Here is a 12825-nt window from a genome sequence, read left to right as displayed (position 1 = left end):
ATAGAAGAGAGACTTGATTTATAAAGCTTTCCTTTTCTCACTTCCCTTTGACAGCTGGTCAAATAACCCAGAATCTTCCAAAAGAGATTTTTATTGCTGAGCCCGGCTCTCATGCTAGAGACGGGTAACATGTGCTCCAGGAGCCACTAGCTAACATGTGGCTACCAAGCGCTCACAATGCAGCTACTGTGACTGAGGAACTAGGTTTTATTTTTAATTAATTCTAATACAAGTTTTAAAACACACTTGTTTCAGTTATTGGGGAAAACCTGTATCTGTAACCTAGATATGTGAACCTAGGTTTTCAACTGTAAACTGTATGAACCCTAAAAACAGATCAAGTGTGTCATGAACATGAGCATCCAAACTGAGTGTGCAGTCCCCATGTAAAATACACACCAGATTTTGAAGACATAGTATGAAAAAAAGAATTTGTCAAGTATGATTATATTTTAATATTTCATATTTACATGCTGCAAAGCTTGGCACGTTAAGATTAAATAAGCGATTTTATTAAAATTAATCTCATCTTTCATGTTTTAATGTGGCTACTAGAAAATTTTAAATTATACATGTGGCTCACACTACATTTCTCTTAGAGTAGAGGCAGACTGTCATAAAGCTAGTTAAACTTCACTTTGAAATAGTCATATGATCATGATCATACTTCCTGAATAATTAATAATTATCCAGCTACCCAGAATGAGTAGTTAAGCATTTATCTGCTTTAATATCACATATCTCCAGGAGAAAAAGATGTGGGCCAGTAGGCTTTGAAAAGCTGGTAAAGACAATGCATTTTAACAATAAGGTTAAGGTAAATAGTTTAAATGACTAAGTCAAGAATCTGAAATGATATTTAGGACATAACTGTATTTATAAAAATTGTCTCCAGTCAGGCCTGACTTAGCATAATTTGGCTGATACATATAAGATAAATCATTTAAGGATTTTTTAATTACATACAATAAAACAACTATAGTTTGGTAGACATGTTAGAAAAAGACTTTCATCGTCTCTCAACCTGAACAATTCTAAGTTTTCTCCAAAAACTTATTTGACTCGGGTAGAAATCAAAGATCTCTAAACCAAAGAAGTGACTGATGTGAAGATCCTGTTAATTTTAGTGGCGATTACTGCTACTCTCAATCAACATTGTTAATTTATATACACTACTGCTGCTGCTGCTGCTAAGTCGCTTCAGTCGTGTCTGACTCTGTGCGATCCCATAGACGGCAGCCCACCAGGCTCCCCCATGCCCACCTTCTTTTCTCAATAACCTGTTATCAGTTTACTTGAGAGAAAGTGGTCAAAGTATTCAATAAAATAGGCTGGGCTGGAAAACTTAACAAAAACATAATTTAACCTTCTGATGATTATTTGAAATCACACTATTATAGACAATGCTGGCTTACTAAGATGCTGAGGCTCAAAAGTATTTTTAAAATTAGGAGAATTTACTTTAAAAAATTATGTATCTATTTTGTGAGATTTAACCTACTTTGTGATAAAAATAGATTATAAGTTCCTATCAAAAAACTTACCAGACACAATACACAGATCAACATTTCTAGAGATCAATTAGAATCCAGTATATTTAACACAAATTACACTGAATTTTACACTCCAGGATAATTAAGAAAGAATTTATCTTCATCATGGAGATTAATATCAATGCCGACAAAAAGTTCAGAATTTGGGGTGAACATCTTGTCCAATTTCACACCTTAATTACACTTTTAAATTTCCAACAACCTGCTTTTAGAAACCATGTCAATCTATGCTTTTCAGAAAAGCTGAATTCAGAATTTAAACAACGATCCTATCCTTTTGGCTTTCCTCCTTTGTAAATTTCAAGTTAAAATAGACACTTCGTTTCTATGTCTTTCAATCTTTCTTAAACATGATATGATGAGCCCACTGTACATGCAAAGATTAAATTTTGAGAAGTTACTCTGTCTTAGGGGATTGGAAGTTATTAAAAGGACAGAATCCCCAAGTCATAATCTGTTACATTCAGCCCCAACTTGTAGTAGCAACTGTGTTGCCTAAGACAAATAAGGAAGGGGAACCAACCATTTTACCCAAGTCAACATATGATTTCATTTGTTCTAAAAAATCAAATATAACTAGAAAGATCAGCAAGACCATTATCTATGGCTGTGAATATTTAATACTCACTTAGAAAAAGTCTAATGCAATGCCCTCAAAAAAAGTTACCCAAGTCTTTAAGAGATGTAGTAAGTGAAAACCACTCATCAATATCGAAATGTTAAGTCCAAATCAACATTAGATATAAAACATGATACCCACATCCTGCTCCTCGGATGGAAAGCATTAAGCTATCACCTAGCTTAGCAAGCTACTGCTTCTCTGTAAGAATCCATAAGTGAGCATTGCAGAAAGCCTAACTTCAAGCACACAGGCTGGTCACAGGGGGCTGACGGAGAAGAGACCAACAGAGCAGCCAAGCCTGTGAACAGGTCAGCTCTGCTCCTGGCTCAGCGACGTGGGCTGGGGCACGTGGTGGGTGGCTGGCGGCGGAGCCGGCTCCTGCGTCAGCTGCAGGTGCTGAGCCGGATCTGAAGCACTCGCTAAATGGAGCTCCCCTGTTTGCTCCTGATGGGCGTGCAGATGTTCCAAAGTCTCCTTGGAGAGTGTGATGACGTGCACTGGCTCGGTCTGTGAGGGCTCCATCTGGCTTTCAATCATATTGAGGCTCTGGATGTGTTCTGTTTGCTCCTGTTGAGCTGAAAGAATTAAGTTCTGCAGTTGCTCTGGCTGCTGTGTGAGCAGGGTGAGGTTTGCAGTCTGGTCTGCCGTCATGTTCGGGGAACTCTCTGCAGTGACGATGCTGATTCCTTGGCTAGGACCTGGCATGAAATTGATGTTATGTACAGAATCGGTTACGAGAAGCTGAATTTCCTGCTCTCCAGAGGCAGAGAGTTGATAGGGCTGTAGCTGAAGAATATTCCTGACCTCTTCAGCATTATTATTGCCAGAAATACTGCTGGCATCAGACGCGTGTTTCTCTTTGCTGTGGATTTTCAAGTGAGCCTTCAAGTTGTCTAAGCGAGCAAACTGTAAGTTACACTCAGGGCAGGTGAAAGGCTTTTTGCCTGTGTGTAGAATGCAGTGTCTCCTCTTGGCACTCGAGTCAGAGAAGGATTTGCCACACACGGCACAGGAATATGGCTTTTCTCCTCTGCAAGAAAATATACATTTTATTTTAAAAACAGACTTCACTACTTCCTGACTATTTAGGGAGAAGCAGTCCAGAGGAGAGGAAAATTAACCTGACTTGGAGACTTAAGTCATTGGTTCTCTTACTAACTTAAAGACTTGGAGCAAGTATCACACTTGCCAAGGGCTTCAGTTTCTAGTCTCAAGAAAAAAAAATGGGGGTGGGGAAGGATGTCTAAGGATGGGGCTGTGGGGCTGAGTCAGATGTGATAAAATTTTATGGTCACAGTGTGTACTTCAGATAAGAAGGTAAATATTAATACATGTTACAAAAGTTCTTTTTTGTTTTTAGTTCTCACAGCCAATTTTTAGATTCTAGATGCCAAGCAAGTATACATATGATTGATTTCAATATTAAAAATATGCTGCTGCTGCTGCTGCTAAGTAGCTTCAGTCGTGTCCGACTCTGTGCGACCCCAGAGACGGCAGCCCACCAGGCTCCCGTCCCTGGGATTCAGGCAAGAACACTGGAGTCGGTTGCCATTGCCTTCTCCAATGCATGAAAGTGAAAAGTGAAAGTGAAGTCGCTCAGTCGTGCCCGACTCTGTGCGACCCCATGGACTGCAGCCCACCAGGCTCCTCCGTCCATGGGATTTTCCAGGCAAGAGTACTGGAGTGGGGTGCCATTGCCTTCTCCAATTAAAGATATGAGTAGCCCCTAAATATTTGTGTTAGAGGAACTACTAAATCAATTCTGGAAACAAGTTATGTGAACAAAAAAATTTATTCAGAAAATATTAAGTTAAACTTAATTTAGTTTTAGGGGCTTCCTTGGTGGTCCAGTGGTTAACAATTTGCCTTGCAATGCAGGGGACATGGGTTCAATCCCTGGTCCGTGAAGATCCCACAAGCCTCAGAGCAACCAAACCCCTGCTGCTAGAGAGTAGCTCCTGCTTGCCAAAACTAGAGAAAAGCCCTCACACAGCAACAAAGATCCAACACAGTCAAAAATAAATAAATAAATAAATATTTTAAAATTTAGTTTTGATTGAAGATTTACACTTTGGATCATCCCCCAAGGCCAAAATCAAAATTCGACAAATGACATTAATAACTCAAACTTTTGCTGGTCAGAATCAGTTTTCCTAATTTTGCCTGCATGAGGAATTTCTTAAAGCAAAATAATAAGCTGCCCAGGAATTTCTCCTAGAGTAATAATTTTGGGGAAAGCACTACACAGGCTGGGACTTCCCTATAGCTCAGATGGTAAAGAACCGGCCTGCAATGCAGGAGACCCAGGTTCGATCCTTGGGTCAGGAAGATCCCCTGGAGAAGGAAATGGCAACCCACTCCAGTATTCTTGCCTGGAGAATCCCATGGACAGAGGAGCCTGGTGATCTATAGTCCTTGGGAGGTCACAAAGAGTCAGACACGACTGGGTGACTAACACACACACTATATAGGTAATGGATGTCACCCTGCTGAATGCCAGGGCTGGATGAGAACTCCATGGGAGAAAAGTATGAGGGAAACTTTACCGATGGATCCTGATGTGGGTCTGAAGAGAACTCTTTGCTGTGAAAGATTTGCCACAGATTTCACACGTAAATGGCTTCTCACCTAAAAAAACGGGAAAACGTTTGTTTTATCCTAGATAAAACAAAAAGCGAAAACCACCCCTACAGTTTCACAATATAAAAAAGAACAAAGGCAATACCACTTGAACCCTCAATAAGCATGAGCGACTAAATGCAGCACTTAGCAAGCACCTACTGTGTACCTGAGCACTGTGTCCTAAGTGTCGAGGACACAGAGGAAGAGTAAGGTGTGGTTCTTTCCCTCAAACATGTAGACACCGAAGCAAGGAGGTGAGCAATTCTGTGGAGGAAACATTTGCTGCTGTACAGCCCACCATTGGGTAACTTACAGAAAAACCCAAATGGACTTTTTTGGCCAACTCAATTTTCTGTAGTATGAAGTGAGGTTTCATTTATGAATAGCGCTCAGTAAGTACGTTTCATCTTGCTAACCTACACAGATGTGATTTCCCCACAGGATAGCGCGACACAGGATAGCGGGCTTTCAAAGTAGTCTACTTATAAAGTTCCCGCACAATCCACAATACGCACAGCCTGAGGAAGGGATTCTGAATATTTCAGTTCGTGCTCTCCTGAAAACATGAAATACACCAGAAAGAAAGGGTGAGATGGACTTTTACCCGTGTGTGTTCGCAGATGTTTCTTTAGCTGAGACACATCCATGAATTTGCGGTGGCAGTCGTTGCATTCCGGTAATGAGTGGCCTTGTCGCAACAATAAAAAAAGTGTCAGTGCATATATGCTGTCCCTGCATTTCTTCAGTGATTTGTGTTAAAGCACTTCCCTGAAAAATAATCACTTTAAATATGGTACTTTAATACAACAACAATTTTTAAATTAATTTTGGTAACAGTTAATACTTTCCTATGCATCTCAACTCACTGCTTCTCAAACAAAGGCGGGACCCTTCCCATCCCCCTAAGTGTAAATCCCCTTTTTCCCTCAAAGCACTGGTGCGACTGTGGCCAACTGATCTCAAATGATGCTCCCAATCTCATCTTCATTTTTCATCAGTTGGCAGGAAAGAAAAAAAAGGACAATGGGTAGGGCCAGGCTGGAGAAAGCCTGGACTGACAGCTACGGGGTGGTGACACCTCTGTCCGGACACAACTAACAACCAATCAACTGGCGCCCTCTTAGCCAAGTGGCGCCCTCAAGGGTACCGATTCTGTAGGGTTTCTGTGTGTGGCACAGAAACTGTAATATAAAAATACAATATAAATTGCAAGGTGGTAAGAGTAACCCAAGGACACCTAATTTAGATTGCTTCCCTAAAAACTCACTTATCTTTTACAACATGAACCTACTGATTCAGAAACAATTTGTATTTGCATTTCTCCCCCACCAACCCAAATTTTCTCTCACTTTATTGTACCTGTATGAACTCGGTAATGGCTCTTTAGTTGTCTTTTCTGGCTGAAATATTTTCCACACTGATCACAGGTAAAAGACTTCTGTCCTGCCAAATGAAAAACAAAACACACAAAACACTATAAAGAACTAGAATGCTCACTAATAAAGTAATTAAGTATCACAGTGGGCCCAGGTCCCCATTTTCTACAAATAACACAAGTGACTTGTCTACAAACCCAAATGTCTTCAGAGCCATCAATGTGTGAAGGCACGTAAGGCAATAGGGAGTGGTAGAGACTAGGGCAGTGCTAAAGAATTCAAGTTCCCCCCAACATCGTCCAAAGTAAAATAATTCTGAAGTCTGGTGTTTAAACACATCCTGATTATACACTCAACTTTCAGCAGCCAGTTTATAAATGCTAGTTTAAGGCTCAAGGCTGGGCAGAACTCTAAACCACACTCTGAAAGTGAAAGTTAAGTTGCTCAGTTGTGTCCGACTCTTTGCGACCCCGTGGACTATAGCCCACCAGGCTCCTCCGTCCATGGGATTCTCCAGGCAAGAATACTGGAGTGGGTTGCCATTTCCTTCTCCAGGGGATCTTCCCGACCCAGGGATTGAACCCAGGTCTCCCGCACTGGAGGCAGACGCTTTAACCCCTGAGCCACCACTCTGAGAGATACACGATTCTGTCTTTAAATGAACCCACATGGGGAATGACCTGAGACTGAGAAAAGACCTTTTACAGCATGGTAATGCCCACCCCAGGAGCAAGCACCCGGTGGCAGCAGCTCCCGAGCGCAGGCCCGTACCTGAGTGCAGGCTCATGTGCTCCAGCAGCGAGTGCTTGGTGGTGAGAGCCTTGCTGCACACCGTGCAGGTGTACGGCCGCTCGCCCGTGTGCATCCGGGTGTGGACCTGCAGGGAGTGCTTCTGGGCGAAGCCTTTTCCACACTCATTACATTTGAAAGGTCGCTCCCCTGGGAGAAGAGCCCCAGAAACATGGTGTGAGCAAGAATCTGCACGCCTCTTTGTTCCCTCCCAAATGGAAATCACAATTAGCAGGAGAGACAACATCAGAAACAACATTTTGCAAGTGGGAGCAGACAAGTGTGACGCCAGGAACGCTGATACACAACCTAACTGAAGACAGAACCTTCAGGAGGTCAGGAGCTGGTGGCATCTGTTATCTCTGAAAATGGGGGTGAGGAAGAAATAAATGACAGTCTGTTTCAAAGGGAGTTAGGCCCCCCCACACACACAGATCCAGTCTCCATGCAACCAGGAGACTGCCCTTCTCCCCAGTGGAAGATGGAGACTGTTCTTGAAGAGGGTAAATCAGACAAAGGATCTCCAGACTAGGGGTCTCTGGGTTAGAGGTCACCCAGAGCAGTGGAATAGGACTACCACGGGGACAAGAAGTCAGAGTTTACACCTGGGATGATGAAGACTACCCCGAAAACTTCTGCCTCCTCCTGTACTGGACACTGGCAGCCAGGCCTATGGCTCCAGGCTGGCGCTGGAGCATCTTTTCCTGGAATACAAAGGGCCCGCAGTAAAAGAACTGAGGACCTGATGCCAGGTATCAGCCAGGATGTCTACAGGCCCTCTCCACACCTGCAGAGCTGCAAGTAGCTATGAGCAGACCATTCTTGCATATAATTAAATGAGTTAAAAAAAAAAAAAACACCAGACACAGTAGAAATAGATAACAAAACAGAGAAGAGAAAAAGCAACCTGCAGAAAACAGATACTTCCCAGAGTGAAGAAAACATTTAAAAATAACAAATAAGTAAAAGTTATTAAGAGGCTCATAGAAGCAAGACATTATACTGTGAAACAAAAAGAGGATTCTACTTAAAAACAAACAAAAAAAGAATTTAGAAGAGTTTCCAGAAGTAAAAAAAAAAAAAAAAAAGTAGAAAAATAAAAGTTGAAAGATAAAGTAGAAATGTCCCAGAAAGTAGAGCAAAAAGTAATGGAAAATAGGAGAGAAAAGATAAAGTTAGACGATGAGTCCAGGAGATTCAACATCCAAATAGGAGGAGTTCCAAAAAGAGAGAGCAAGGATTACATTCAGGAAATTTTTCTGGAACTAAAAGATGAGTTTCCATACTGTATGGATCTACTGGTATCCACTCAAATGGAAGAAGAGCCCCACACTAAAGTGATTCAATGCATAACTGCAGGACAACTTGAGGGAAAGGGAAGAGCCTACACCTTGTTTTCCTTAAAATCTTATAGAACTATTTAACTCTTTAGCCTCTGTCACAGACAAGCAAATATTTCTTAAGTGTCTATTTTGTTCAAAGAACCAACTTCAGGGTTCTCAGGCTCTTTGTGCTTAAAATCTCCAGGGCGCTTTTAAAAACACCACCGCTCAATAAAACCAGAAGCTCTGGTGGTGTTAGAAGCTCCCTGGGAGACTGCCGGCCTGTCTGCGGGGTCCCTCGCCTGTCTTTCCCCCTGCCCATCTGGGAGGGTGAGGAAGGCAGGGGTTGGGTGCAGCCTCTGGCCCCGACCTTAGGTCTCCTGTCCCCCGCCTCGGGGCATCAGTGGGGCCAGGTTGAGAACCATAGTGCTGGATGCTGCTGGGTCTTAAGGCATCAGGTTGCTCGATGACAAGAAGTCTTAAGTACTTAAGTACCAGACTCTATACTTAATGCTTACAACTAGGCTGAAGGGTATATAACTACTGCCTGATCAAAAGCAGACTGAGGTAGGTACATAAGAGACAGCTCAAAGGAGGAAGGGATTTCTGCCTAGGGCTGCACTGTCCAACATAGTAGCTATTTAATTAAAATATTCAGATCCTTAGTCATAGTCCCCACATGTCAAGCACTCAAAATACACCTGGGGCTACTGCTACTGCTAAGTCACTTCAGTCGTGTCCGACTCTGTGCGACCCCATAGACGGCAGCCCACCAGGCTCCCCCGTCCCTGGGATTCTCCAGGCAAGAACACTGGAGTGGGTTGCCGTTTCCTTCTCCAATGCATGAAAGTGAGAGGTCACCAAAAACAACAGCACAGATACAGAACATTTCCATCCTCACAAAATGGTCTATTGGCCAGCGTTGGGCTAGAGGGATCAAAAAGCAAACATTTACAGACAGATGGCTGAGTGAGAGAACTGTCCAGACATATCCAAGCAAAAACACAACTGTGGTCAAGATGAGGAAGCTTCAAGAATCATAAAGCAGATTAATTTTGGCTAGCGCTCGATTCTTGAACATTCAAGCCTTGAAGCAACAACTTCAGGTAAGAAGAGAGGTTCTGGAATCAGGTTCCTTGTGTTCACATCCCACCTCTGTCACTACATGGATGCCCTGGGCAAGTACTTTAAGCTTTCTACAACCTAGTCTCTTCAACTGTACAATTGGGATAACGTTTCATATTTCACCAGACAGTTTGGAGAATTCAATGCAGTAACACATTCTTTGTTACAATGCCCATCATATAGATGTTGCACAATAACTGAAAGCTGTTATTACTGTTACTTCTCCAAAACACATTCCAATAAGCTGCAAAAGCATAATTACCTGTGTGGCTTCTCTGGTGGATTGCTAAAAAGTGATTGTACTTAAATACTTTGCCGCAGTCTTTACAACGGGCCTCAGGCCCACCGGGGCGCTTTCTCTGTCCACAGACCCTCTTGGCTGAACCCTGGTCATCTTCATCCCCTACAAGTTTGTAGTCTTTCAGTTTGACAGACCTCCGAATCCTCCGCTTGCTGCACCGACTCTGGCTGTCCTGCCCAGAGTCCTGGGTCTTGGGATCACAGTTCTCATCTTTCTCAACTGGCATCTCCTCCCCTCTAGCTGGCTCACAAGTCGGCTCAGATTCTTCCAGTTCTTTTGCTGGAATCTGTTCATTCAGTACACCACTGTCTCCCTCTTTAACTACAAAGTTCTGTCTGTTTTGAACAGAATTGTTCACTCTCAGCTGTATTTCTTCCTCTGCAGCCAGTTCTGACTTCCCTTCCTGTAAACTGTTGACTTTCCTTGGTCTTCCCCGTTTTCGCTTTGGATGATCACTTTTCTTATTAGAAATAACAACCATTGGAGCACAAGCTGTGTTCAAAGTCGGTGGCTTTGGGGAACTATGATTATTTTGAAAGTCCGCGTAAGCCTTTACCAGGTCATAGACTTTTAAGAACTGGGCAGTAGCCAGAATCTGTTCTGTACTTTTCTCACTGGCCTGGAGACAGCCAGTGTAGATAAATTCTAGTAGGATACCAAATGTGTCCGCAACCATGCCTTCTAGCATATAAATGGACTGGCCGATCTCCCCCTCTTCAGCAAACATCATTGAGAAGTATTCACTACTGGCAGCAAGCAAGGCTTTGTGGGCCCGGAAATGCACATTCTCCACGATTAAAGTAATGTCACAGAGAAAGCCTTTCTTCCTCTGATCCTCAAAACTGGCCAGGACAGTGTTACTGTGTGTGTCTGAGTGTACAACCAGCTGCCCAGAAGGCTCTGATGATGTTTCTGCCATTTTCTTTAGAAGCTCAAGAAGGATTAAGCCTGAAATAAGAAAGTAATGTTTAAAAGGGAGACATTCTCTAGCAAGATTAATCCCAGCCCAAAGGAACTATTCACTTTTGTTAGCTTTTTTTTTTTTTTTTACCACTTTTAAAAGATTATGTAAAAACTTTGGGGTTCTTATTCCTATTGTACCATTATCCAGCTGGGGTGAACTTCCGACGTCCACGTGATCTCTCGGGGTCTGTTTTCTGGTCTGTAAAATGAAGGAATTGGGATCAACTATCTCTAAAGTCCTTCACTGTGCTAACTTTCCACAGTTGCACAAACACGAGAATGAAAACTACGGTGTCTCGATTTCACATATTAGGAGCCATTTTGTCTGTGAAACAAAAATGGAAAGGGAGAAGAAAACGTACAGGTACCATGTAAATTTGGAGGTGGCTGCAACGGACAATAACGTAAGGCGCATTGGCCCTCACTTTGGAAAGGCGGCACAGATTGCCCAGCCTGGCGGACGACCGCGCGCGGCGCAAGGCGCCTGGCTGGCGATTCCCCGGAGCCCACCCAGCGGGGAGCCGGCCGCGAGGGAGGCCCCCCACCTCCAAGCCTGGACCCCTGGGGACCGACCGGGGAGCGGCGGCTGGAGAGGAGTCGATACGCGCACGGGTGCAGCGCCCACCGACGGAGGGTTGGTGGCGGACCTACCTATCTGGACGCCCAGCAGGGTTCGGATCGCCGCCCGCCCCCCTGGCTGCCTGGCGGGCACTCCAGCGCCGGGCCCGCCCAGGATCCCAGCTCCGCCCGGCCAGCAGCTGGCGTCCCTGCGCCGCCGCCGTAGTCGCAGCTAACCCGGAAGCTCCGGCGCGGGACCCTGCTGCGCGCACGCCGGACCACGTGATCCAAGGAGGCGCCAGGGGGCGGGGCGGGGCGGGGCCTGCTAGCCCTGGAGGCGCTGCAGGGACAGTCCCGGCCGGGCGTGTGTCTGGTGTGAGTGGGGATCAACGGGCGGTAATGGTGTCGTCACTCTGCAATTAGGGAAGTTTTATATTCTGTTAGCTGCTCAGACACCTTCATCAGTTTTGTCTTTTCCGCTTTTTGAATGCTGAAGCTGGCTTTCAGGTCTCGAATGTATGAGGAATGACTGAAAACGCCTTTACATTCACCGTTATCACCGTGATCATCAGCATCAACATCCAATACCTTAGTCCAAGGGAATGAAGAGAACGCTGCAGTCAAACAGATCTGGGTGCTGAGTGAACTTGATCAAGTTATTTGTACTTATCCTCTCAACCTTCTTTACCTTACTTGTAAAATGGAGAAGCTGACACCAGTGCCAACACTGGGTGGCTGTGGGGTAAACGAGATTAAATATGTGACGGGACTATTGTTTTAATTCCTGTCTGCTGTCATTTAAATGATTGTTATTATTCAGACTTTCAACATATTTTTTCAGCAGACTATTAAAAGTTTCTAACTAGCCTTAGTTACAGTGTTATTCCTGCTAATACACAGGAATACAGGAGATCTTCCCAAATGCAAATCACATCCAGAGACTGGAGTCACTCCCTTGCATAGAATCCACTGTGGCTCCCATGTACCCTTAGGAGAAAGGCCTGGCTTCTGGATATGGTCTACAAGTACCACTCAAATTCAGTCCCCTCATGCTCAACTATTTCAGCATTTTCTCTCAATTTATGCTTCACTAACTCCTAACTTTTTAATTTAGGACACCCAACACACCTTCCCAGATCCCAGCATGCCATCTCTAGTCTGAGATTTTGAGAAAGCAGGTATAATTACCTCCTGGCTCTTTAAACATTTTTTTTTTTTACTAGTTTTTATTAAAATTAGCTCCTTCTTTGAAGTTTCCCTCTTTGTCCTGAATTGCCTCTAAACCCCAGGGTTTGTAGAGTCCAACCAGGAATCTTTTTACTATCTCCAGAGTTTTGCCTTTTTCAGAACATATAGCTGGAATCACATGGTATGTAGCCTTTTCAGATTAGCTTCTTTTTAAATTTTATTTATTTATTTGGCTGTGCTGGGTCTTCATTGCTGTACTCAGGCTTTCTCTAGTTGCAGTGAGTGGGGGCTACTCTTCTTTGTTCTGGTGGCTTATCTTGTTGCAGAGCATGGGCTCTAGAGCACAGGCTCAGTAGTTGTGGCACACAGGCTTTGCTCCAGGACTTTGCTCCAGAATCTTCCCACA

At 43.8% G+C, this 12825-nt stretch overlaps 1 protein-coding gene across 4 annotated transcripts; it reads right to left on the bottom strand.

The window, feature by feature from the left end:
- Window positions 1-428: 428 nt before the first annotated feature.
- ZBTB24 (zinc finger and BTB domain containing 24) lies at window positions 429-11403 on the bottom strand. 4 transcript variants are annotated; one of them, XR_005720793.1, is made up of 7 exons: window positions 11325-11403; window positions 9672-10658; window positions 6945-7112; window positions 6157-6240; window positions 5402-5565; window positions 4722-4803; window positions 429-3205 (listed from the first exon to the last, which is right to left on the bottom strand). XR_005720793.1 is itself a non-coding variant. In XM_040238521.1 (7 exons), the coding sequence occupies exons 2-7, from the start codon at window positions 10627-10629 to the stop codon at window positions 2485-2487; spliced, it is 2097 nt and encodes a 698-aa protein (XP_040094455.1). In that variant the 5' UTR covers window positions 10630-10658; window positions 11325-11403; the 3' UTR covers window positions 429-2484. The 4 variants fall into 4 exon arrangements, 1 of the variants encoding a protein (XP_040094455.1); XM_040238521.1 differs by having other exon boundaries at window positions 5402-5485; XR_005720794.1 differs by having other exon boundaries at window positions 1844-3205; window positions 5402-5485; window positions 6157-6235.
- Window positions 11404-12825: the final 1422 nt, after the last annotated feature.

Source organism: Oryx dammah, unplaced genomic scaffold (assembly GCF_014754425.2).
Source record: "Oryx dammah isolate SB20612 unplaced genomic scaffold, SCBI_Odam_1.1 HiC_scaffold_4, whole genome shotgun sequence".
NCBI lineage: Eukaryota > Metazoa > Chordata > Mammalia > Artiodactyla > Bovidae > Oryx > Oryx dammah.
The sequence above is the reverse complement of the archived record's forward strand: the minus strand, read 5'-3'. Positions and strand labels throughout refer to the sequence as shown.